Genomic DNA, 27,611 nt, shown 5'->3' on the forward strand with positions numbered 1-27,611 from the left:
CTCAGCCCCTCCCCACAAACTCTAATAAGTTGTGGACTGTGTTATCCAAGAGTCAACTGCAATCTCATTTTGATACGGCCATCTCCAAGCTGCCTACACTTACCAAAAGAGCACTTCCAGCTCTATGGGTCTTCCAATCATACATTGTTGAGGCCTCTACTATGTGTGCTCTGGTCAGGGCCATTCTAGCCTACACTAGGTCTTTTTCAGTGGTGTGCTGGAAATTAGGTCTGGCAAGGCATGGTGGGGGGAGGAATCCCTGATTTGTAGCATTTACTGACTTCTATGGTGTCAGTACTCCAAGCATTGCCAATTAGAAGCAACCAACTGGATGTCACTCAATGTGGAGTTGAGAAGAGATGCACACAATTAGCTTTCCTCCGGGGAGCCTGCCATAAGCCAGCTGCAGCAAAACACTGTTTCATGTTTTTAAAAAGGCACCCTCTGGGTGGAGGAGTTAAGAAAGGTACTCCGTTAGGGCATATTTTATTTTATTTATTTATTTATTTATTTATTTATTTATTTTAAGATTTTATTTATTTATTTGACAGAGAGAAATCACAAGTAGATGGAAAGGCAGGCAGAGAGAGAGGGAAGCAGGCTCCCCGCTGAGCAGAGAACCCGATGCGGGACTCGATCCCAGGACCCTGAGATCATGACCTGAGCCGAAGGCAGCGGCTTAACCCACTGAGCCACCCAGGTGCCCCTAGGGCATATTTTAAAAAGGCACCTCTCTGGACAGATTTGTGCCACAGGTGCCCTGTCCTCTCCACCGCACATGGCCTGTTGGAGGAAATGTGAGCCCGATTTTAGGTCCATTCACCTCCTCAACTGGGTGCCTTTGTGCAGTGCACAATTGGCACAACCTTACATGGCAGTCTTGGCTCTGATTCATGACTACTCTATAGTTAAGTAAAATGGATGGAATAAGGGAAAAGAGAACCAAGTTACCTAGCAGCCTGAAAACCTGCTTTATGCAGATTATAGGATTATTACCAGTTAGAACACTAATTATTCTTAAAATTAGCTTAATTAACAGAAGGCTATTATTGCTAAAAATGGCTTCCAACTCTTACAGTCCAGGGATAGACATAATGATGAAGCTAAAAAGACTTCAGAAATGTGATACCTACAACCCTCCATGTTTAAATTCCAGCTCATTAAATAAAATAATTACCTTCAGTGATTTAAATTCTAACAATAGACAAACTCAGGCATATGTGACTATTTTAAATTTAATATAGTTCTTTACTAATTAAGAAGAAGTTGCTCATAACTCCTATTTAGCCTGCAAATTACTCTGTGAAAGTTATCTTCCCCTTTCTTAAAGATGAGAAACAGACTAAGAGGTAAATGATTTCAAGGTGACTCAGAAAATGACCCAAGACCAGTTCTTCTGCTTAAATCTCACTCTTTTTACTACTCTGTGCTAACATGGACATTACTTCAATATTGTAAAACAGACCATTTGAGATGTCTCTGGTGAAGATATTTTATTTTTCATAAAAATATAATTGTACAATGCTCTTCAGAGAAAGAAAAATTCCCTCAACACCCCCAAATACCATAATAATCTTCCTCTCTTTTAAAACTAAATATGTAATTGATAATATGCAACTGATTTCGGTGAAATATAGTATTTATGTTTTTAAATTTTTTTTGCCTTTATTTTAACTAAAGCTAGCTCCAGTTTAAACCTATGCTTTTTGCAATGAGCCAAATCAAGTCTATCATAATTCAAAGATGATGAAGTAAAATGCTAAACGGTGATGCTGATAAATACTGTCAACTAGCTGGTACATGGTGATATGAATTTGCTGCAGTAAGACAGATTCTGATTTAGATGCAACAGACAGCTTTTAGATAAAATAGGAAAAAAAATTTTAAGAATGTCAGCTATATTCTAAAACTTGACCTGGTCAAACTTATTCCCTATTATGTTCAGTTGTTCTACTATGTGGCAGGTCTATGCTAAGTTAATGACAGAATATGACTGGTCTGAATACACAAATAGGTATTTTCCCCTTACCTTCCTTTCTTTGGGGGGGAAAAAAGAAAGAAAAAGAAAACATTACTCTCTTTACTCAGGGAGCACAGAGAATAGCACTGATGCCACAGGGACAGAGCTTACCGATTCTCTCACCCTCCTCTGTTCTCTCTCAGCCTGGGTGCTGTCATTACAGAGAGGGAGAGATGCTACGGTTTCAGTATGCTGCTTCTTAACTGGAATGGGAAAAGAAATGCTCCAGCTGTTTTAATCAGTGACATTTATTAACATGCTTCAAGTGGCCAAAGCGTGCAGCCAGCACAATACCCAAAGCAATCAAAACATTCCTTTTTAAGACCAAGGAACTTTCTCTTGGTATGATCTACTTTAAAATACCAAAAAGATCGGTTTAGGAATAAACTCAGTAAGCTGTAATTTACTGTCATCCCAAATTACACATCCTCTACCTGAGGACAAAGTCACTGCTCTTATAAAGATACTAGGGGTGAGGGGGGAGGGTAGCTCAAATGACCTTGTAATTTAACGTTACAACCAGAGAAGAAATACTTCAAGCACAATGGAGACATTCCATTGAAGAGCCACATTCATTTTGGAATGTTTGCTTTGAAAACAACTCTTCTGGGGAATTCAAAAGGTACTGAACAAAGCAACACAGAGTAAATCTTGGGCTGTTTTGCTAAATAAAAATATACACTTGAGTAGACCAGATGGCAAAAACATACCCATTACAATCTGAACACTATATTTAAAACACTTAAATTCTGAAGGTCTGAATATTAACAATCTTTAATCTATCTATATTTGTGATCCTAAAAAGACATTAAATACTCTTAAACCCCCAGTCCTCCGAAACACAGAGAGACCCAACAGGCTGGGCTAGTGGTATATCAGTAGTCACACAGGACTAGACTAGATCTGAGTTTGCAATCTACCCACAAGAGATCTTCAGGAACTCAGGCGAAAGGGAAGCACTTCATTCAAACGTGTGGCCTAAGAGAAGGGGGGAGAGTACCTTGTAATCTGACACTACGTGGTCCATCTTTTGTTCCACCCCACAGTCTAGACGATGATGCCTCCTCTTAGACTGCCATTTCATAACAAAACATACTGTTCAGAAGCCAGATATTTGCTTCATTAGAGCTAAGAACAATTATAATTTAGCAGCAACAGAGAACACAGTTCCTGATTTAACTATGGGAAAGAGAAGAGAGTGATAAAGTGTCTCAGTGAGGAAAATGAAAGATTCCTAGTCTACTTGCAAGTAGAATATGATGAGCTTGATTCCTCAACCATCACTCTGGTAGTCAGGAAGAAAGTAAATGGAGCTGTGACAGGAACTGCAAAGAACCATTCTGGCCTTGTGCCCCTCCTGCCTGGCCCACCAGCCGCCTGCTGTGCACAACTCCAGCTCACGGCTTCACTCCAGAGCGGAGGTGCCGTCAGGGCCAAACCAGATGCACACCCATAGTGTGTTTCTTCCTGGCTCAGAACATTTTCCTGCGGAAACTCATGTCAGGGAAGAAACTAAGTGTTCTGGTTATGCCTACAGCCATTAGATCTACTAACAATTTCTCCCTCGGTTTGTTCCAGATCTCTTGAGGCAGAAACTCGATCTCAGCAGCTAATTTCATCCTATTTTCTTTAGGAAAATACTCCGAGTTAGTTGACTACACAAGGCAATGTGTGTGAACATTCACTCCTACCCTCCCCACATACATATACAGACATACGATAGAAACACATACATATATACGTACATACATACATATTCTAGGTTGTCAAGAGGATGTCTGCTGCTGAAATGCCTAAAAGGTTACTTCTTGCTTAAAAATAAAATTTGACTAATTATTCTCCAAGTATGGACTAGGCCCTAGCAAACTTTTATAAATATAGTTTGAGAAGACAGCAACAAAAATTTTAAACAGACGCTGTCTTGGGGGCTTTCCTGATGGATTTTGTTAACATGTACATTATTTAAAACAGGCATATCATTATGGATTATAAAAATAGAAATGTATATATTTGTTAATACATATTCACAGCTTATGCTGGAATGGCTCACAGGAGAAATCATGGTTCATGCAGAAAATAAACATTACTCAAGTAAATAGAAACAAATAAGATTCGGTCCATAAAGGCTGAGAACTTGGTAATCAGCCCATTTGGTTTCTCTTTGTAGGGCAGTCAAAAACATAAAAGAAGGTGACACACCTACACACACATACACATACAATGACATGAAATACATGGAAAGAATATAAATTAACCAATAAAGCAATGTAGAGTTAAGGTGCAAAAATACAATCTTCACCCACTTCTCTCTACTCCTGTGTTTTCAAGCATTGCAACATGTTCAATGCCATGGGTGGCAAAGGCAACCAGAACAGGTCTGAATGTTTATAAATTTTCTAAGTGTTGAAAGTTAAAGCAAAATCCTTTGGGATCTATGATCACACATTTTGGTAGAAATTGCAGATTTACAGAGATGACTACTGAGCAGTAGGTAGTAGATGGAGCCAAGAAGTACAATCTTGCCCATTCATCCTCCATAGGATAAAGTATTGGCTTCAATCAGTGACTTGTCATTTTATAAAATCTTCACCCTGAAAGATAAAGTTACCAATGTAAGAATGCTTGCAAGTCAACGAAGCTTGGTTAATCTGTTTTAAAATACATTTTGTTTGTTTAGTATCTATGGAGAAAGGCTTTTTAAAAATAGGTATTGAAAGGAAAATGAGCTGATCTGGGTTTTTTTTCATTAATTCAATTTAGATTAAGGCAAATGTTACCTCACCTAAGAAAGGCTAACAAAAAGCAAACCCTTCAATTTCATAAAAATATTTTAAAAGAGGGGTATCTGGGTGGCTTAGTTGGTTGGGTGGCCGACTCTTAGTTTGGCTCAAGTGGTGATCTCAGGGTCCTGAGACTGAGCCCTGCATCAGGCTCTGCAATGAATGCAGGGTATGTTTGTCCCTCTTCCTCCCTCCTACCCCTCCCCCCATTCTCTCTCTCTCTCAAAACAAACAAACAAACAAACAAAAAACTTTAAAAAAATTTTAAAAGATAAAAAGTTTATAACATACTTTTAAAACTGTTACAAGTGCTCCCAAAGCAGTCACAATGACAAAGAAACCAATCCATACATCTTCATTACTAAATCTTCCTGGTCTCATCAACAAATAGAGCTGGAACTACTGGATATTCACATGCAAAAGAATTCAACTGGACCTCTATCTCACACCATATAGAAAATAAATTCAAAATGGATCAATGAGCTAAAATATAAGAGCTAAAACCATAAAACTCTTAGAATAAAACATAGGGGTAAGTCTTCATGACCTTGGATTTAGCAATGGATTGTTACACATGACAAAGCATGAACAAAAGAAAAAAACAGATAAACTGGACTTCAACAAAATTTCAATGTTTCGTGCATTCTTAATAGGACACTATCAAGAATGTTAAAAGACAACCTATACAATGAGAGAAATATCTGCAAAATATTTCTGATAAAGGTCTAGAACCTAGAATATATAAAGAACTCTTACAACTCAACAACAAAATAAAAAAAAATTCAATTAAAATGTGGGCAAGGGACTTACGACATTTCTTTAGAGAAGATATACAAATGGTCATGAAGCACAAGAAGAGATGCTCGGCACCATTAGTCTTCAGGGAAATGCAAATCAATACCACAATCAGATACTACTTCACATCTTAGGAAGGCTGTAGTTTTTAAAAATGGAAAACAAAAGGCACAGGCAAGATGTAGAGAAATGGAAAGCTTCCTATCTTACTGGTAGGAATGCAGCATATTTCAGCTACTGTGGAAAACAGTGGTTCCTCTAAAAGTTAAATGTGGAGTTACCATATGACCCAGCAATTCTCCTTCTAGGTGTATAACCCAAAGAATTGAAAACAAGTACTCAAACACATACTTGTCTGGTCGTGTTTCAAAGCATACTGTTCACAATAACCAAAAGGGAGAATCAAATGTCAATAGACCAATAGATAAATCAATTATTATATACATACACACTGGAATATTATATAGCCACAAAATGTAAAAAGGACGAGTATATGCTATAATGTGGATGAAGCTTGAAAACATCATGCTAGCTGAAAAGAGGCCAGATACAGAAAATCTCATGCTGTATGTTTCCATTTACATGAAATTTATCCAGAATAGGTAACTCCACAGAGACAGAAGGTAAATTCACAGTTGCCAAGGGCGGGAGGGATGGAATAACAAGTAACTGTTTAATGAATTCGGGATTTTCTTTAGGGGTGATAAAATGCTTTGTAACTACATAGAAGTGGTGATTGTACAATACTGTGAATGTACCAAATATTTCTGAATTATTACTTTAAAATGTTTGTTATGTAAATTTCACCATAATTAAAAATAATCCTACAGTGATGGGCTACTGTACTAGATAGAGTTTGGACTAGGTGAAGACAGGTTTTCCCATTAGAGCTGTGTGACCTTGGGTGCCTTATCCAACTCCTCTGCTTTTTTTTTTTTTTTTTTTTTTTTTAAGATTTTATTTGAGAGAGAGAGAATGAGAGGGGGAAGGTCAGAGAAGAAGAAGACACCCTGCCAACCTGGGACTCCAGGATCATGACCTGAGCTGAAGGCAGTAGCTCAACCAACTGAGCCACCCAGGCGCCCTCCTCTGCTATTTCTTCATCTATAAAATAAAAAGTAATCTTAACACAAACATTGGAGGAAAAACAAGATAAATATAAGTGAAAGTGTTTTGTAAGCTGTAAATCAAAATACAAATAAAAGGCATTATTACCAACAATAACTGGAATGGTATACTCCCATTTATGGGCTAAGTCTACTTTAAAATTCTTCCATACATTTAGCAGTTGCTCTTCATAGATCCCATGTAAAATTCACTTCAGTATTTAGAATCTAACACTATTTCACTTGCTATTAGTGTATTACAAATGACATCAACATTTTATTTAATGATATACCAAGGAAAGAGGTCAATGGAAACCCTACCTGAAGATGCTCCTCTAAATATAAACGCTCCCCCTCATTGTACTCACAGGAATTGCTATTAGCGTCTGTCTTCCCAGCTTTTGTGTGCCTGCTTGAGTTCTGCTGAGATTTGCTTTGCTCTTCTCCAGTGAGTAGGGCCTTGATTTCAGAAGGGATTTTTCCTTGGTCCATTGCCATGCACCACTGCTTGTACTGAAATATGTAAAATATATTTAAGTAAAATTTTACTAGTCAGAGTTCAGGAACCACTGGTGGAAATCCTAGAAGTAGTAATTTCCATAACTAGAGGTCAAACTGGCTGCTGGGAATCCTGCCCTCCACCATATTTCCTGTTTCCCACGGAGGACATGTATAAGGCCTGCCATCTTTCAGAAGAGGGTAGGCAACTGCTGATGATTCTTCTTGTGATACACTGGAGTAGCGTTCAGATTTAGAAGGTCCCTCTTGGGACGCCTGGGTGGCTCAGTTGGTTAAGCAGCTGCCTTCGGCTCAGGTCATGATCCCAGCGTCCTGGGATCGAGTCCCACGTCGGGCTCCTTGCTTGGCAGGGAGCCTGCTTCTCCCTCTGCCTCTGCCTGCTATTCTGTCTGCCTGTGCTCTCTCTCCACCCCCCCTCTCTGATAAATAAATAAAATCTTTAAAAAAAAAAAAAAAGAAGGACCCTCTAGTGAAAAGAACATCTCCCCACAGTGTGCCACTAATTAGGATCCTTCTCTTTTTGCTATCACATTATCATTTCCATTCCTAAAATAAATAATTCTGTAATTTCCGTTCTCTTTCATAAACATTCACTGAATGTCTACTTTCTACTGAAATGTATACTACGGACTTTGGGGATATACAAAGATTAGTCAGTTCAAAGGCTATGCCCTCAAGTGGTTTACACTGCAGAGCGTGAGAAATAATTTATAGCATAAGTCAAATTCAATATACATATATTTTTTAAATCTATCTGGATTCTCTTCAAGACCCAACCTTATGTCTTGCCTTTTAAAATGCTGAGATAGTAGCCTGTCCCAGTTTTGTAATGATCATAGTAGTATTCTCTCTTCTCCAACCTGTCACCTCCTCCCTTGAGGTCATAGTAATGAGATTTCCATTCTCTTTAACATTTCATCTTCTCTTTAACATTCATAACCCAAAGTCTTAATGAATGAATGAAACATGGTGAATAAATATGAAATACAAGTGGTATACAATGCATATTGTTAAATACTGCTATATTGCCTTTTGCACTTAGCCATATATTGTGAATGCCTTTCTATAGCAGTAAATATATATGTGCATCGTGATTTTTTTTAATGGCTGCAAAGTAGTCCAATATCTGAATGTTGGCTACTTTGCAGCCATTAAAAAATCTCCTATTCTTGTACATTTGGGTTATTTTCCATTTTTTTCTTTCATGAACAGTCCCTCAGAGAAACAGTCTTGTACATTCTGCTTCCACCAGCACTGTGCGAAAACGCTTACTTGCCTACCTCCTGGCTAACAGATTTCTTTCCCAGATTTGTCAAGTGGATACATGAAAATTGGTATCTCCATACTTTAATTTGCTAAGGTTAGGTTGATTTTTTCATGTGTTTATTGGTAGACTTTCTTACCATTTCCAGTTCCTCTCTGAGGGCACATATGGCTCTTTCCCGACTGGACACCAACTCTTCCAAATACTGGTATCTTAATTTTTTCCTAGCTCGGCATTCTCTTGCACTCTGCCGGCTCCTCTCAAGTTTTGCCTTCAAGTCAATTTTGGCTGGCTTCCGACCACGTTTGCCGGGCTTCTTTACTTTCCCTCCAACCACCTTCAGCAAGAGAAAAAAGAAACCATTTTTTTCCTCTTAGTTCTGTTTCTAGGAAAGTGACTATGGCTGCATATTATTAGTAAGGAAAACATTTACAAGTAGTAAATGAAACCTATGAAACTTAGAAAGCATAATCCCATGAAATGCCTTAGGAGTCTTTGCTTCCTGTTTTTTGTTTGTTTGTTTGTTTGTTTTCTGATACTCTTGATATCATGAGTGTGAGAGAAGAAATACTCTAAGTTTTATTATTTCTTCAATAACAATCTTTAAGTAGTTTAACAGGAAACTTTATGAACCATATGTAGCTGGATACTAAAATCTAAAAGACTGCCACTAAATACTTTGTTTACATGGAATTTTTATTGACTTGAGAAAATAGTAAGTAAAAAAAAATCAATATTTAAAATTCTAAGTTCAGTGTGATCTCGACATTAAAAAACAACACATAGAAGAGACGATATTTGTTAAAATACCAATGGGGGGGGGGGACGTCTGTGTGGCTCAACTGTTAATCATCTGCACTTGGCTCAGGTCATGATCCTAGGGTCTTGGGGTGGAGCCCCCACACTGTGCTCCCTGCTTGGTGGGAAGCCTGCTACTCTGAGCAGAGAGTTAGATGTGGGATTTGACCCCAGGACCCTGAAATCATGACCTGAGCCTAAGGCAGAAACTTAACCAACTGAGCCACCCAAGTGCCCTATGTTATATATATATTTTTTTTCATTAACTTATTTATTTATAAATATGTATCCTTAGCAATTTGGCTATGACTTCCCTCTTCAAGTTTATCGAGTCCAAAGGAACACACGGGAAGTCCCTGACATCTTCGGGATAATTCTCTCCTGCCTTTAGAAGCGTATAATTATAACCCTAGACTGTCTCAGGAGATTTCTACCTGCTCCCACTAGTCATATGACATCTTTTCAATATCTCTGTTACTCATTTTCCTGCATAGGCACAATTTTTTGGTGACAGACAAAGTAATTTAATCTTCCTTGTTTAGTTTTGGAACCTCCCCAAGTTCTTATACAACACATAACTATGAGCTAAATGTGATGAATTTTTAAATACATCAACCTGAACTTGAACATCAAATAAATTTTCTTGAAAGCAATTACCTTGAAAGGGGTTACATTTATTACAATGAACAAGCTTTTCGGTAAAGTGCTTTTAGAACTAGTTTCTTAGAAGCTACAACACAGTCTGCCTCAGATTATCTACTTTATCTGATGAGGTTCTGAATGATGCCTAGTTCTTTCTGAAAATTACCCTCAAGGAATAAAAATGTCACAACTTCAGTATTCTGAAAGGAATATTGCTGAGGCTTTAAAAGGCAATTGTTAAAGAGAAGATACAAAACTCAAACACTGACAAATCATTGCAATAAAGTAGCAACTTTATCAGGTAACGAAACTCAAATTCAATATTCATGTGGCTATAAAAACTCTCATTAGTTTGTTTGAAAATCACTATTACTATCAGACACCAACAACATCCAGTACCCTATAAAGATCAGCTCATTACTAAGTATAATGGTTAGGTGGAAAACCAAACTGTACATATGAATCAGCCACATTTACCAGATGCTGGGTGGTAACATGTTGGACGGTTAACCACTACAGCACACATTTTTACAGGGTGGTTCTGAAGTGAGGCTGAATACTCCAGGGCTCTGGGGAAAAAACCTTGCTTTCCACCACTGTGGTAAAGCTAGTTGATTCAGTACTACTCCCAAATTAGTTCCAACTTTTCAAAAACAGGTCTTTTAGGGGTTCCTGGGTGGCTCAGTCGATTAAGTGTTCAACTCGATTTCAGCTCAGGTCATGATCTCAGGGTCCTGGGATTGAGCTCTGCATGGGCTCTGTGCTCAGCAAGGAGTTTGCTTCTCTCTCCCTCTCCCTTTGCCACTCCCTCTTGCCCCCCAACCCCCAAGCACTTTCTCTCTTAAAAAAAAAAAAAATACAGGTCTCTTAAAGCTTTTTATACTATGCATTATCATGTTTTTATTCCAATATAATAATATACGCTTCAGGAAACTGCAGTTTTAATGAAATATTTTGAAATCATCTTACATTGAAATAAAGTATATTTGCTATTACTACAGTTTTTAAAAAGGAACATATTTACAGCATAAATTCAGGTCTATAGTAAAATAAATGGTAAACACATCTATTCTCTACATAGTGAACTCAATCAACAATAACACAACACTGTATATATTTGTTTTTAATTATCTCATATATTTGTTTTTAATTAATTCAGGAGAGGCTGCCTTTGAGAAACCAGAAAGAGGACACAGTGTACTTTAGAGACTTGACTGATTTTGTAAACCTCACACAGTCATAAAAATCCAAAAACAGTTATAACCCTTTGTTTAGTTTTCATGGTAGTAATATTATTTTATTCCTTTCTTTTTTAATTAGAAAGGCCTAGTGAATAAATCCAGGGTTCCTATATTTTATGTCCCCTCCTGTAAAATTACATTAAAACCACATAACCACCACTTCCTTAGTTTAATTTTCCTCAATGGTAGACTGAATTTTTGCTTTTGGATGCCAGCTAAAATCTGATTAGTGTACCAGTTTTCAAGACTCAGGTACAATTAAAGGATTACTGGGAATCTTTTTTTTTTTCCCCCAAAGATTTTATTTATTCATTTGTCACAGAGAGATATTACAAGTAGGCAGAGAGGCAGGCAGAGAGAAAGGGGGAAGCAGGCTCCCTGCTGAGCAGAGAGCCTAATGCAGGGCTTGATCCCAGGATCCTGAGATCATGATCTGAGCTGAAGGCAGAGGCTTAACCCACTGAGCCACCCAGGCACCCTGGATTACTGGGAATCTTAAGCATAAGAGCATTTTATAAAGAAAAAGGTATTATACAGGGGCACATGGGTGGCTCAGTTGGTTAAGTGCCCAACTTTTTTTTTTTAATTTATTTTTTATTTATTTTCAGCATAACAGTATTCATTATTTTTGCACCACACCCAGTGCTCCATGCAATCTGTGCCCTCTATAATACCCACCACCTAGTACCCCAACCTCCCACCTCCCGCCCCTTCAAAACCCTCAGATTTTCAGAGTCCAGAGTCTCTCATGGTTCACCTCCCCTTCCAATTTCCCCCAACTCCTTTCTCCTCTCTAACTCCCCATGTCCTCCATGCTATTTGTTATGCTCCACAAATAAGTGAAACCATATGATAATTGACTCTCTCTGCTTGACTGATTTCACTCAGCATCATCTCTTCCAGTTCCATGTTGCCTACAAAAGTTGGGTATTCGTCCTTTCTGATGGAGGCATAATACTCCATAATGTATATGGACCACATCTTCCTTATCCAATCGTCCTTTGAAGGGCATCTTGGTTCTTTCCACAGTTTGGCGATCATGGCCATTGCTGCTATAAACATTGGGGTACAGATGGCCCTTCTTTTCACTACATCTGTATCTTTGGGGTAAATACCCAGGAGTGCAATTGCAGGGTCCTAGGGAAGTTCTATTTTTAATTTCTTGAGGAATCTCCACACTGTTCTCCAAAGAGGCTGCACCAACTTGCATTCCCACCAACAGTGGAAGAGGGTTCCCCTTTCTCCACATCCCCTCCAACACATGTTGTTTCCTGTCTTGCTAATTTTGGCCATTCTAACTGGTGTAAGGTGATATCTCAATGTGGTTTTAATTTGAATCTCTCTGAGGGCTAGTGATGATGAACATTTTTTCATGTGTCTGATAGTCATTTGTATGTCTTCATTGGAGAAGTGTCTGTTCCTATCTTCTGCCCATTTTTTGATATGATTGTCTGTTTTGTGTGTGTTTAATTTGAGGAGTTCTTTATAGATCCTGGATATCAACCTTTTGTCTGTACTGTCATTTGCAAATATCTTCTCCCATTCCGTGAGTTGCCTCTTTGTTTTCTTGACTGTTTCCTTTGCTGTGCAGAAGCTTTTGATTCTGATGAAGTCCCAAAAGTTCATTTTCGCTTTTGTTTCCTTTGCCTTTTGAGACATATCTTGAAAGAAGTTGTTGTGGCTGATATCGAAGAGATTACTGCCTATGTTCTCCTCTAGGATTCTGATGGATTCCTGTCTCACGTTGAGGTCTTTTATTCATTTTGAGTTTATCTTTGTGTATGGTGTAAGAGAATGGTCGAGTTTCATTCTTCTACATATAGCTGTCCAGTTTTCCCATAAGTGCCCAACTCTTGATCTCAGCTCAGGTCATGATCTCAGAGTTGTGGGATCAAGCCCCACATCAGGCTCCATGCTCAGTACAGAGTTTGCTTGAGATTCTCTCTCTCTCTCTCTCTGCCCCTCCCCCCACTCATACACTCTCTTGCTCAAAATACATAAAATCTTTTTTTTTTTTTTTTAAAGGAGGAGCACCTGGGTGGTTCGGTGGGTTAAAGCCTCTGCCTTCGGCTCGGGTCATGATCCCAGAGTCCTGGGATAGAGCCCCACATCGGGCTCTCTGCTCCGCAGGGAGCCTGCTTCCTCCTCTCGCTCTGCCTGCCTCTCTACCTACTTGTGATCTCTGTCTGTCAAATAAATAAATAAAATCTTAAGAAAAAAAAAAGGAAAAGAAAAAGGTATTATACAAATATGGATTGGTATACTAGTTGCTTTAGCAACTTAATTTCATGTATTTCATAAGCCATAATGATTAGGGGACAGTTAGGAGAAATTAATAGAAGGAACCAGAAACTAAAACTGAAATCAACCTCACGAATTCCTCCCAAATGTCTCTGGGCCAAAAATCGTCCTTGCCAATGTTTCATAAAGTTTTCACAAACTCAGTGATTACCACATTGTCCCCTTGCTCTATCGTATTTCTTTTGTAAGGAAGTGTATTAATGTGGCTAAGTAAACATACTGATTTTTATGCTCCAACACAAATGCCAAAGAAAACTATGAAAGTAATATAAAATTTAGCTTTATCTACTACCCCTTTTACTTCTCCCCACCCCCAAACACATTTGTGAGCCAGAAATAGAAAGTCCCAAGGGAAACACTCAGAAAGCTTGTATCCCTAGCCCTCCTCATGAACAAACTTATTAGCCATTGATTTTTTTCTTACTCTCCACAGAGAATTTATTACACAAAGGAGGATAGCAGAGATGTTAAATTTCAGTAGGGCTTTTGCAATACCAAGTTTGTCTTCATTATATGTTAAAAAGGTTCAAGTCTATTTATTATAAGCAAGTAAGAGTGAAGATCCTACTTTTCTGTTAACTACTTGTTTTTTGTTGTTGTTTTAATATTTTCTCCATTCAGACAAGCTAAAACTAGATGTTATTTTTAGAAAGTAAGCACTAAGGACCGTCATATAATTCTATCTCAGTATACAGCAATTATTATTTAATAAATACAGCAGATAAAAAAACTAAAGATGTTCCTCAATAATAACTGGGTCAAAGAAGAGATCACAAGGGGCACCGGGGTGGCTCAGTGGGTTAAAGCCTCTGCCTTCGGCTCAGGTCATGATCCCAGAGTCCTGGGATACAGCCCCACATCAGGCTCTCTGCTCAGCAAGGAGCCCGCTTCCCCCCACCCTCTCTGCCTCCTTCTCTGCCTACTTGTGATCTGTCAAATAAATAAATAAAAATCTTAAAAAAAAAAAAAAAAGAAGAGATCACAAGGGAAAAGAGAAAACTACTTTGAAGTGAATGAAAAGGAAAACCCAATATGCCAAAATGTGATGAGATCCACCTAATGCAGTGCTCAAAGGGAGCTCTAAATGCCTAAACTAAAAAAGAAGAATTGAAATCAATAACATAACTTTCCACCTTAAGAAACTAGAAAAAGAGGAGCAAGTTAACCCCAAAGCAAGCTGGTGGAAGGAAATAACAAATATCGTAACAGACATAAACAAAACAGAGGAGAGCAAAACAACAGAGAAAGTCAATGAAACCAAAAGTTGGTTCTTCAAAAAGATCAGCAAAATCAACAAAACTTGGGCTAAACTGTTCAAGAGAAAACATTTAAAATACTAAAATCAAGAGGTGCTTGGGTGGCTCAGGCAGTTAAGTATCTGCCTTTGGCTTGGATCATGGTCCCAGGGTCCTGGGATTGGGCCCCGAATCTGGGTCCCTGCTCAGCAGGGACCCTTCTGATCCCCCTGCTTGTGCTCTCTCTCTCTGGAGTAAATAAATAAAAGTAAAAAAAAAAAAGAAAAGAAAAAAGAAAAGAAAACAACAACCCAAAATATAAAATCAAGACAGATTTTAGTAGACATCATCCCTACCAATTTTACAGAAATAAAAATGATTACATGGGATAGCATGAAAAATTATAGGCCCAAATCTAGATAACCTAGAAGAAATGGACAAATTCCTAGAAAGATACAAAGTAACAAAACTGACTTGAGAGGAAAAAATAGAAAATCTGAAAAGTCCTATAACAAATAAAGAGATTGAATTAGTAATTGGAAAATCTCCCACAAAGAAAAGGTCAGGTCCAAGTGAGTTCACTGGTGAATTCTACCAAACATTTAAAGAACTAACACTAATTCTTTACAAACTCTTCCAAAAAACCAGAAAAGAACATTTGCCATTATTATTAGCCTGATACCTAAAGTGAGACTTATACACTGAAAACCACAAAACAGCATTATAAGAAACTAATGATCTAATAAAAAGAAAGACATCCCATGTTAATGGATTGGAAGACTTTATATTGTTAAGATGACAATACTCCCCTAATTGATCTACAGATTCAACATGATCCCTATCAAAACCCCAACTGGGGGCACATGGCTGGCTCATTTGGTACAGCATTTGACTCTTGATCTCGCAGTCCTGAGTTTGAGCCCCATGTGGGGTGTAGAGATTACTTTAAAAAAAATCCCAGCTGTCTTTTTGCAGAAATTGACAATATAATAAAAAAAATTCATATGAAAATGTGAGGACCCAAAACAGCCAATCTTTAAAAATAACAAAAGTGGAATGGCTTATGCTTTCTGATTTCAAAATTTATTAGAAAGCTACAGTAATCAAGATAGTGTGGCAATGGCACAGGGGTAAACATACATATCAATGAAAAAGAACTGAGAATCCAGAAATAACCCCTTACGTTTATGATCGATTGATTTTCAGTAAGGTGCCACAGCAATAGAGAAATGGGAAAAGAATAGTCTTTTCAATAAATGGTGCTGGAACAACTGGGATCTACAAGCAAAAGAATTAAGCTGGACTCCTACAACATGACATATATAAAAATTAACTCAAAATAAAACAAAGCCCTAAATGTAACCTATAAAACTTGTAGAGGAAAACAGAAATAAATTTGTGCCCTTGGATTAGGCCATGAATTCTTAGATATGACATCACAAGTATATACAACAAAAGAAAAAATAAACTGGACTTCAAAATTAAAAATTTTATGCTTTAAAAAACACCATTAGAGGCAACTGGGTGGCTCAGTGGGACAAGCCTCTCTCTGCCTTTGGCTCAGGTCATGATCTCAGGGTCCTGGGATACAGCCCTGTGTCAGGCTCTCTGCTCAGCAGGGAGCCTGCTTCCCCGCCCCCCCCCACCTGCCTCTCTGCCTACTTGTGATCTCTCTGTCAAATAAGTAAATAAAACCTTTAAAACAAACAAATAAACAAACAAAACACCATTAAGGTCAACCCATAGAATGGGAGAAAATTTAAAATTAATATACTTTGCTTTTTTTTATTTGACAGAGAGCACCAGTAGGCAGAGAGGCAGGCAGCGAGAGATGGGGGGAAGCAGGCTCCCCGCCAAAGCAGAGAGCCTGAAGCGAGACTCCATCCTACGACCCTAGGATCAGGACCCGAGCCGAAGGCATCAGCTTAACCCACTGAGCCACCCAGGTGCTCTATACTTTGCTTTTTAGAGCTCTTTTAGGTTTACAAAAAATTAAGCAGAAAAGTACAGAGTTCCCATATATCCCCTTTTCCTCCACCCTTCCAGCGTCCCCTATTATTAACATCTTGCATTAGTGTAGTACATTCATTACAATTGATAAGCCAATGTTATTAATATCTCCAAAGTCTACATTAGGGTTCACTCCTTGTGTTATATAGTTCTATGGGTTTGAAAAATGCATATATCATGTATCCACCATTACAGAAACATACAGAATATTTTCACTGCCCTAAAAATCCTATGTTCCACCTATTCCTCCCTTGTTCCCAAAATGTTGGCAACCACTGACCTTTTTACTACCTTTTTACTACCTTTATAGGACCCTGGCATCATGACTGGAGCCAAAGACAGACACTAAACTGAGCCACTCAGGAACCCCAACAAGTTCAACTTTCATAGAAAGAGGAGTTATGTGCTCTTTAGGGCCTTCTTAAAATGAGGAAGGCTCCAGTGTCCAGATTAAATACTATTCCAGAAACTCTTGGGTCATTCTACTTCTAGCTTTTCAGGAGCTAACAACAAGCACTTAAATTCAAGGATAATGGATACCTGGGTGGCTCAGTCTGTTGAGCATCTGCCTTCGGCTCAGGTCATGATCCCACAGTCCTGGTATCGAGACCCACAGAGGGCTCCTTGCTCAATGGGGAGCCTGCTTCTCCCTCTGCCTGTCACTCTCCCAGCTTGTGTGCTCTCTCTGGCATACAAATAAAATCTTTAAAAACATATTTTTAAAAATTCAAGGCTAAACCAAGGTGTGTAGGGAGAGAGCACTCACTATGGGACAAGGTCTTGAGCTGGGCACTCTACATGTTATTTCACACCATTTCAGGTGAGGGAAACAGCACTATGCTCATCTTTTTCAGGTAAAGCGGGGAAAATTAATTCCTTTATTTGACAACCATTTATTAAACACCACCATACCCCAAACTGCGTGAAACTCCAGGAATATTAATGTAAGAAGATGGGCGTCCTAAATTGTAAGGAATATGGACTGATGAAACACAGCAGACATGAAATAAACAATAACATCATAAGGGGCAGGATATCAGTGTATACAGGAGTGGAGGGAGGCATGTATATACACACGAGAGATGCATAGTGGTCTTTTTATTTTATAGATGACAAAATTTTAGTCCAGAGAATTTCAGTATCAGAGCGGGATCTAGAACCTAAGACCCTTGATTTGCATCATAGCAACTTGTCACGAATTAACTCACTATCATCAAGTACGACTGTTTCCACCAAATTTCATGGTAGGACTTACTGCCTTGATCAAATCATGCCCTGAAAACGCTCTAAAACTGACAGGTGCTTTACATGCACTTCAGTATTAATGCTATCTAGTCATTCATTTATTCCAGCTCACTGTGACCTCAGGCACCTGATGGAGGATGGTGGTGAGGAGGTTAACTAACAAGCTTTTTCATTTTATGCTTCCTTGAAATTTCCCTCTACTATTGTGGCTCTCCATGCCCACCAACTGAAGTCATGCCAATCTATTCCTTAAAAAATTCTTATCTACCTTTCCTCTCTACTCTTACTACCCATATCAGTCTGAGCCCCACTCACAGGTTATTACAATAGTTTCTCAGTGGGTCTTCCTACCATCTCTCCTTTTCCATTCCCACTTTCCCAGCTAATCTATCCTGCAGAGGGGCCAAGTTAACCTTTCTTTTCAGCTTTTTAAAATAACTTTGCTGTATTTCCACTCATTGTAAAAAAGTGGTATCTAATCATTATACAAAGAATAAACTTTAATGGCCCTGTGGCCATGTTACTCTCCAGCACAAGAGAAGACCTCTGACTCAGCACTGATTCCAGGGTCACCATCTCCCATGTATCAGTTTGCTATTGGCTGCTGTGACAATTACCACAAGCTGGTGGTGATTAAAACAACACAAATGTATTCTTTCTGTTCTGGAGGCTGGAAGTTCAGCAGGGTTGCATTCCCTTCGGAAACCGTAGGGGAGAGAATCCATCCTTTGCCTCATCCAGTGTCTAGTAGCTATCAGCATGCCTTGATATTTGGCCCTATCAGTCGAACCTCTACCTCTGTGGTCTCACTGCCTCCATACCTGTCTGCCAAATCTCCTTTGGCTTCATTCTCATGAGGACACTTGTCATTGGATTGAGGGCCCACCCAGATAATCTAGGATAAATTCTTCCTCTCAAAATCATTAACTCAATCACTTTTTTTTTTTTTTGGCCAAATAAGGTAAATTTTTACCATATAAGGTGATATTCACAGGTTGCAGGGATTAGGACATCAATGCATCTTTTTAGGGGCCACCATTCAGCCTACTACATCCGGGCTCCTGCTCACCAAGCCAGTCTTCTCTTTCTTACTTCTAACAGGGGCATTGTATGAAGTCATGCCTCCTCAGGACCTCACTCTGTCCCCTGCATTCCCACCTAATCTTCACCATTTCTCTAAATGTTCCCTCCATCTTCCCAAAATCTGCAATAGCAAATGTTATGTTTTCTTTGGTTAGGGTCAGCTATAGCCCTCTTCCTCTGAAGCTCTCCCTGACAATCACCCCCTTCCCGTGTCATTTTTCTTCTCCTAATGCCTGGAACATACAGTGAACACAATGAATTTGTACATTACATTGCTTTTTTTCTAGTGGCCTCACAGATTTAAGTTCTTTCTCCTCCGAGTAACGTGAGCTCCTCATGTACCAAAGCCGTCCGTGTTTTCTACTTCCATAACCTCAACCATAACTGGGCCATATGCAGCCCGGAGCCAGGCATGTGGGAGGCATTTATTAAATGACTGATTGAATAAATAAATGCAAAGAAAAATTAGGAATATTCTGAAACAGACTTAAGTTGATATCACTACTATGACTGCCAACTTACATAAGTTGTTAAAAAAAAAAAAAAAGCTCCCTCATAAGGGATATAAAATCTGAAAAACCAGTTAAGAACTCTTAACTATTTTACTACCCTTTTTGCACTTATTTACATCCTAATGCTCTAATTCTTAAAGCAACTCATAAAAGTTTCAAGCTGTTAAGTCTAACAGAATTATCGCATTTACACATTTACCCGAAAGGGTAGGGAGCAACAGCTCCAGCTAAAAACAAAATAGAGCAGGAGGGCTTGTTGTGCTCTTTTCAAAAACATGAAGTGAAAAGTTACCTCCAACTGTTTTAAGAAAAATAAGATAGATATGAATGTTCCCAGCTAGTGCTCTTTACCACTTTAAAGAAAAAACAAGTAGCTGCATTTTCATTTGGTGTTAAGACTCCCAAAACTTCCTTCACAGCTGTGGGTTAGGCCTTTTATTTACCAGATCTTCAGAAAGAAAATCTAATCACATCTTCCTGCTGCTAACCTTTCTGCCAGTTCTTCTAGTCCACGGAAGGAGAAAGCAGATAAAGTAGGCCTCTCTGAACTGAGAGTTAACTCCTGCCTCTCCTCTCCCAACACCTATGCCCACTCCGGCCCCCAGCTATGTGTGGGAAGCCATCCAACATATACCTGAGCAATGCCTGAAACTGTTAAAAACCGACTAAGAGTGGTCTATACCTAACTGTCTTTGCTTCATTCCTGCCCACCTCTTTCTCAACCGCCACATTCTGGCTTCTACCCTATCTCTCCAGGGAAAATTCTCTTGCTAGGTTCATAAACAATCTCCTATTTTCCAAGTCCAGCAGATACTTTTTCACTGTTTACTTGACACTTTTTTTTTGTAGCGTCTCATATCGTAGACTAAGCCCGTTCTTTAAAATTCTCTGCTCCCTTCGATAAATGGAATAGCCCTTTTTGTTCTCGTTCTCCTGTATCACTAACTTCTCCGTTCCCATTTATGTTGCTGAGTCCTGTTATTCAGCCCCTTCGGATCATTTTATTGTTTTCTAGGGTTTTGTCTCTTTAGCTCTCTTTTCTGTCCACACTCTTCACCTCAAAGGATTTTATGCATACTCCATCAACTACAACCACTGTAATAGTCTCAATATGGTCTTCAGCTCAGGCCTTTCTCATGAGCAATTAACCGAGCTGGTACAGGGTCAGAAAGCACTAGCATTTATTGAGAACCCATGATGTACTAAGTTCTTTTGATATGGGTTCACATACTACAGCTAACTCTTTTTTTTTTTTTTTTTTAAAGATTTTATTTATTTATTTGACAGAGAGAGATCAGAAGTAGGCAGAGAGGCAGGTAGAGAGAGAGGAGGAAGCAGGCTCCCTGCTGAGCAGAGAGCCCGATGTGGGACTCGATCCCAGGATCCTGAGATCATGACCTGAGCCGAAGGCAGAGGCTTTAACCCACTGAGCCACCCAGGCGCCCACTACAGCTAACTCTTGAACAACACGAGGGTAATGGGTGCCAACCCCCAAGCAGTCAAAAAACCGTCTGTAACTTTTCACTTCCCCCAAAACTTGACTACTACTGGCCTATTGTTGAAGCTTTACCATTCACATAGTCAATTGTTGCATATTTTGTATATGTGTTATATATTGTAATCCTACAGTCAAGCTAGAGAAGAGAATCATAAGGATGAGAAAACATATTTACAGTATTGTACTATATTTATTTTTTAAGAAGTCATGTATAAGTGGGTCGGTGCACTTCAAACCTGCATTGCTCAATGGTCAACTGATTTTTTTTTTTTTAAAGTAAGTTCTATGCCCAACATGGGACCTGAATTCGTGACCTGAGATCAAGAGTCACATGCTCTACTGACTGAGCCAGCCAGATGCCCCAAGGATCAACTGTTACTACCTTTAGTTCTCACAATAACTCATTAGAGTTTTATTAACCCATCCAATGAAGAAATTCAGTTTAGAAGAGATAAAAGACAGCTTGGAAGTGGTAAAGGAGATCTGAACTTTGATTATATGTCAAAATCCATGTTCTTTACTAATTGAACCACCTGCTTCTAGTCTTATCCAAGTTCCTACATCTTTACCCTAATCCACTCTCCATATAGCCATTATCATTTTTTCCTTCAAAGACGCACATCGGATATTGTCATGTCTGCTTTAAAATCCTTCAGGGGCTCCCCAACGTGCATGGCCTTGGTTTTTAAACTTGGGTAAGCATATTCCCCACTCAGTTGGGGAGCCTAATTAAAATTCAAATTCCCAAGCCCCATTCCCAAGATTCTGGGTCAGCAGGTGTTTCCTCTATTCCACACTTGAAAAAATACAGACCATGGGGCACCTGGGTGGCTTACTGGGTTAAAGCCTCTGCCTTTGGCTCAGGTCATGATCCCAGGGTCCTGGGATCGAGCCCCCACATCAAGCCCCACATCGGGCTCTCTGCTCAGCAGGGAGCCTGCTTCCCCCTCTTTCTCCCTCTGCCTGCCTCTCTGCCTACTTGTGATCTCTCTCTGTCAAATACATAAATAAAATAAAAAAAAGAAAGAAAAAAGAAAAATACAGACCAGAATTTGGGAGCTTAACTTGCCAGGCATATTGTGATCTGGTCCCGGCTTACTTTCCATCCTCATCTCTGCCATGCCTCTACTGGTACTTTAAGCTTTATAGCTCAGGGGTCAGCAACCTACAGCCCTGCTGGTCAAGTCTGTTGCCACTTTTGGTAAATAGAAGGTTTATTAGAAGACAGCCACACCCAGTCATTAAGTTTTGCCTATAGATACTTTGTGCTAAACTGGCAGGGCTGAGTAATAGCAACAGAGATCAAAATGGCCGGCAAATAATTACTACCTGGCTCTTTACTGAAAATTTGCCAATTCCTGATCTAACTTGTAGCATAATACTTGTTAATCAGTGCAGTACGCTTTAGTGCAAGATCTTCCTTCTCTTCCACTTTCTGGAGGACTCCTATTCTTCCTCACAGATTCACTCCTACTGTGTGAACCAGTGTCTGACATGCCTAGAGAGGCATCTGTTCTTACTGCTCCAAAAGCACTTTGCCTCTATCGCCCTTATTTTTTACCTCACTCTATTGTAATGACTATTCTATATGTCTGCCGAGCCCACTGAAATGTAAGCTCCCAAGAATAGTCATAAACTTTTCCACCTTTCTCTGTCTAGCATAATGCATGTACATATTAGGTGACCAACAAATATTTAAGGAATTAATGAATAAATACACTTTCCTGAAAACCTTAAAAGAACTAATCATTCTGAATAAAATGTAAACTTAGATTTCAACTGGTTTCTGTATTATTGAAATTACTCCTTAGGGGTAAACTATCTTGTGAGGTGCCCTATGTAAAATATGCATGTAACCTAGACAGGAAGGGAAGGCATATTAAATCTGTCACAGATTTGTTTGGTAGAGGAGCTGGCTCTTCTGTTTTGGTCTTGTGGATAGCACTGATGAAGAGGAGGACAGGAAAAACATAAAATGTCTGGGATTTGTGGCACTGCTCAAGACAGGTAGGGGCCAAAGGACAGATCTGGGAGTGTCAAAGACATTTTTGGGTCAAGTTAAAAATTTTTGCAAGAACCAACACTACTCAGAAACACAGAATGGAACAGAAGATCCTATCTTCTTACGTAAGAGGTAAGGAAGATGTGAGAAACCTTATTTTCAGATCATCGTGTGTAATACAGGTAGACAGGAAGTCTATGAAGGAGAAGAGCGTCCACATTACCATACTGTGGCCAGCGTCTGGGCCAATCTCCTATCAGTCACTCAACTGAAACTTGATGCCCTATAGTGCCAGGCAATACAGTATGGCAGTCTTTTACCAGCTTAGTTTGTGGCAGGAACACGTCTGGTCAAGGATATTTCAATTTATATCAGTCATTGATTCAATAAACAGAAAAGTCAAATATAAAATAAAAAAATAAAAACCTGCCTATGATCAAAGCCTCTGAAAACAACACACTTTTATTTTCTTTGTAACTGAATGCAACAGGTGAGGAAGAAGCAGCTTTCATAAAAATAAGCACTTCTTCCTATGAGCCTACATGAGGTAGGCTCATGAGACTACCTTTCTCACAATCTGATAGTTAAATACACAGCTTAAGCTGATTTCTTCTTTTTTTTAAAGATTTTATTTATTTATTTGACACAGAGAGAGAGAGCTCACAAGTAGGCAGAGAGGGAGGCAGAGAGAGAGAGAGAAGGAAACGGGCTCCCTGCTGAACAGAGAGCCTGATGCGGGGCTTAATCCCAAGACCCTGAGATCATGACCTGAGCCAAAGGCAGAGGCTTAACCCACTGAGCCACCCAGGTGCCCTTAAGTTAATTTCATGCTTCATCCCATTGCCCCGTCCCATCTGGGGACAAAGGAGCAAAGGGAAGTGTAAGCATAAACATGGCTGCAAATGTTAGGAATAACACACAATTAATAATTACTAAAATGAGCATCTCAGGTACCTAAGGACCAAAGAAGTCACTCTTAGTAACAATAGTTACTAGTAACTATAGTAACTAGTAACAATAATATTTTTTGTGTGTGTTTACTATGTGTTAGACTCCGTACTCAATGCTTTATAGTAATGCATTATCCCTAATCCTCAACAAAGCCTGTGAAAACGATATTAACCATTTAGAAGATAAAATGGAAACTCAGAAAGTTTAATGAACTCAGCCAAGATTTTTCTTTCCCAATTAGTAGAGATCTACTCAGTCAAAGTTTGAGCTCTGCTGCTTAGCACTTTCCCAAGCCCCCACTTTTAGGTGCCCATCTACCTCTTGCTTTATTTTTGCCATTTGCCATTGTATGTATATACTCTGCCTAGGTGGCTCAATGGAGCATAAAGCCCAGGCACATCAGGGCAATCTTCTTTTTTAAAAAAGCTTTTATTTATTTATTCATTTGACAGAGAGAGATCACAAGTAGGCAGAGAGGCAGGCAGAGAAAGAGGAGGAAGCAGACTCCCTGCCAAGCAGAGAGCCTGATGCGGGACTCGATCCCAGGACCCCGAGATCATGGGTTAACACTGAGCCACCCAGGCACCCTCAGGGCAATCTTCTTAAGGCCACTCTGTTTCAACCCAATCACTATTAGTGAGTATTCGATGCTGTATCAGGCACATTGCTAGGGTAGAAAGGTAAAGGTGCACTCCCATTCAAATCTATCCTCTCTGACTCCAGAAAGGTAGGTGACAGAATGTGGAGAGCTCCTGGCAAACTCATTCATCACCACTGCTGAAAAGAACTCAGAAGAGGCGCCGAGAGTCAGTTAAGCATCTACCTTCAACTCAAGTCCTGATCTCCAGGCACTGGGATCAAGCCCCGCCCCTTGTGGGGCTCCCTACTCAGCAGGAAGTCTGCTTCTCCCTCCAACCCCCCCCCCCTTGTGCTCTCTCCTCTGTGAAATAAACAATAAAATCTTTTAAAAAATTATTTTTAAAAACCCAACTCAGAATACAGAATCTTTATATAGGGAAGTCCTCACATCATCATCACCTGTTTCCCTGACCTGCTAATTCAAATACGGTCTCTCTACAACTGCTACTCCTGCCCTCCCCATCCTCTTCCTATTCCCCTGGCTTTGCCGTCAGCCAGTTTGTCAGCCTTTACGCTCTCTGATCATACTTTATGCACAACCACCATAATTCCAAGCCCCAACTCTCACCTCCCCTTATACAGGAGAAAATGGAACCTGAGGCTCTATCGCCGATACATAATGTGAGGAGAAAATGTGTTTTGTGTGTATGTATGTCTGTGCTAGGAGGACAATATAATTCTGTGGGACTGTAACAACTAGAGCACAGAGAAAGGCCAGGCTGGGAGCTGCCAAAGACTTCAGGGCTGTTTCATACTGTCTGGCTGCTGAAGAGCAGTCTGATCTTGCTGTACATGGCATTTAAATATTACTCATCCACAACTATAACGTGTATTCAAAGTGAAAGTAGTGTATTCGCAGAGGCACTATCCCTCCACAGACATGTGGAGTAAATTTTCTTTTCCATAATCATTAAAGATTTAAGAAACTGCTGGTTTCTAAAAACAATGAATTAAAAAGAATGAGAACTGAGTTCATTTTGCTTTCTACCCCCCAGATTTAACCTCACTCTTTTAGGGAAAACAATAAAATTTTATACCCTCCACTACAGGTTGCTAGTTTTAGAAACAGCTCCTATGTGATTTTATGGCTAAGTAAAATAACTCCAAATCCTATGTATTTTTTTTGGACTTGAGACTAGTGAAGACTTTGAGAAAGTTATTAAATGTTTCAAAAGTCTGAAAAGGAAACTAAAAATTTTATAGAATATACTGTGAGAGCCTCAAATTAAGGAAATTAAAAAGCAATGTTATTTTAGCATCTTAAAGAGCCATAACATTATTCTGAAAAAGGTAATGGATACGGTATTCAGATTTTCTTTCAATATTAATACTGAGCAATCAAGCTAGCAAGACTTTCATGGAAAAATTATTTTCTGATGTTTCTGGAAAACTTTCAGAACTCCCCCTTTCTGTCTCGGAAAGACCACTTCCTGTTAGGGTTTGCTACTTCACAAGCAAACTGTTTCTCCAGGTGAGTCTCAATTCCAAAGTATTGCAATGGGCTTTCCCTTCTGCCTACCACTTTGCTCAGAGCCTTCTGTGAGAACAGGAAGAGGAGATAATGTAGAATAACCCAAGCAGCATGGAGAATCTAGAAATTTTTTCACTCTAAGGATGAGTGAAACAAAAAAGTGACAGCAGCAGAGTATTACTGGTTTGGTGGAGGGTGAAAGGGCACCCAAACGAAGGGAAAAGCTAGCATGAGCAGTATGCCAGAAATTGTGGAAAGTAAGACCTCTTAAAGGCATAGAGAAGGAATTATTTCTACTTCAAAACTGCCAAAGTCTATTAGCCTGACTCCTTAAAAAAAAAAAGAGTCCAATTTCCTAAACATTCTAAAACATCAATAAGCTGACCATCCCTATCTTCATGAGCTAAAACTAGACAGCATTAATGTGGATAGACATAAAGACAGAAATAGTTATACATAAACTCTATGAATTAGCCAACTATGAACAATGTCTGTTAGAATCATAGGGATAACTGATTTGGATGGCAAAAGGTGGTAGGAAATTAAGACAGATTAACAAGAAGGAATTCACTACTTCTCTTAGAGAAGGCTTTCTACAGGAGGTTAGATTCTGGACGAATAGCAACAGGAGCTTAGCAGAGTGCTCCAACCAACCACAGGAAAATATCTCAGAGGGGGAGTGAACTGATTATATGAATGGGGCATTGAGTAAGGGAGCCTGAGAGAAGAAAGGGGAACCTTCAAGGGGAATAGGGCTGGTTCAGGGTGCCCTAATTAAGGTCTCCAAACCAGAGAAAGTCTGGGAGGGGGGCAGGGGAAGGCAAAAAAATAAAAAGCACCGTGGTTTCTTCACTTACTTCGCTAGGCAAGTTAGGGACTAGGCTTTGCACTACCTGGAAAAGCTGACAAACAGGCTTGTCCTGGGAGTGAAAAATTCCCAGAGGAGAGAGCCCTTTCTGGAAAGACGCAGCCCCCTGTTCCCTGAATTCCTGGCTGGGCACCATGGGGTAATAACTGGAGGCGCAGGGGTGTCTATGGCAGGTGTTTCCTGGGTGTTGGCGTGGCTACCAGGCTGAGGTTCAGCGGCGGGTCTAGCACTTAGCGACAAGCAGGCGGCGGCGGCGGCAGCTGCGCGTGCAAACCACAGGACTTACCTTACTGTCATCCATCTCGGCGGACAGGCCGGCCTGGCCAGGCGCTCCCTCCCACTGCCCTCCCCCGGCTCAGCCGGCCTGGCCCGGCCCGGCCCCCGCCCCGGGGGAAGAAGGGGATATGGTTCTGACTGTCTCCTCCTTTCGCCTAATAGTTCGATTCCCTGATGCCACAGTCACGGGGACGAGGGACCAGTTCAGGAATGACAGAGCGGACCCTGGAGGCGGCCCAAAACGCCTCCTTTCGCCGCCGCCGCCTCCTCCTCCCCCTCCATGACAGTCTCGGGGTGTGTTTACAGACGCCCTGGAGAGCGGCCCGGACGGGAGGGTGGGCGGGAGCACTGCACG

General features: G+C 39.9%; 1 protein-coding gene across 1 annotated transcript; it reads right to left on the bottom strand.

The window, feature by feature from the left end:
• Positions 1–1,478: 1,478 nt before the first annotated feature.
• On the bottom strand, positions 1,479–27,611 carry CREBL2 (cAMP responsive element binding protein like 2). The gene is made up of 4 exons (XM_004755824.3): positions 27,267–27,611; positions 8,624–8,821; positions 7,070–7,214; positions 1,479–4,611 (listed from the first exon to the last, which is right to left on the bottom strand). The coding sequence occupies exons 1-4, from the start codon at positions 27,279–27,281 to the stop codon at positions 4,607–4,609; spliced, it is 363 nt and encodes a 120-aa protein (XP_004755881.1). The 5' UTR covers positions 27,282–27,611; the 3' UTR covers positions 1,479–4,606.

Source organism: Mustela putorius, unplaced genomic scaffold, assembly GCF_011764305.1.
Source record: "Mustela putorius furo isolate JIRA1106 unplaced genomic scaffold, ASM1176430v1.1 tig00537227_pilon_pilon_pilon, whole genome shotgun sequence".
NCBI classification, from domain to species: Eukaryota; Metazoa; Chordata; class Mammalia; order Carnivora; family Mustelidae; genus Mustela; species Mustela putorius.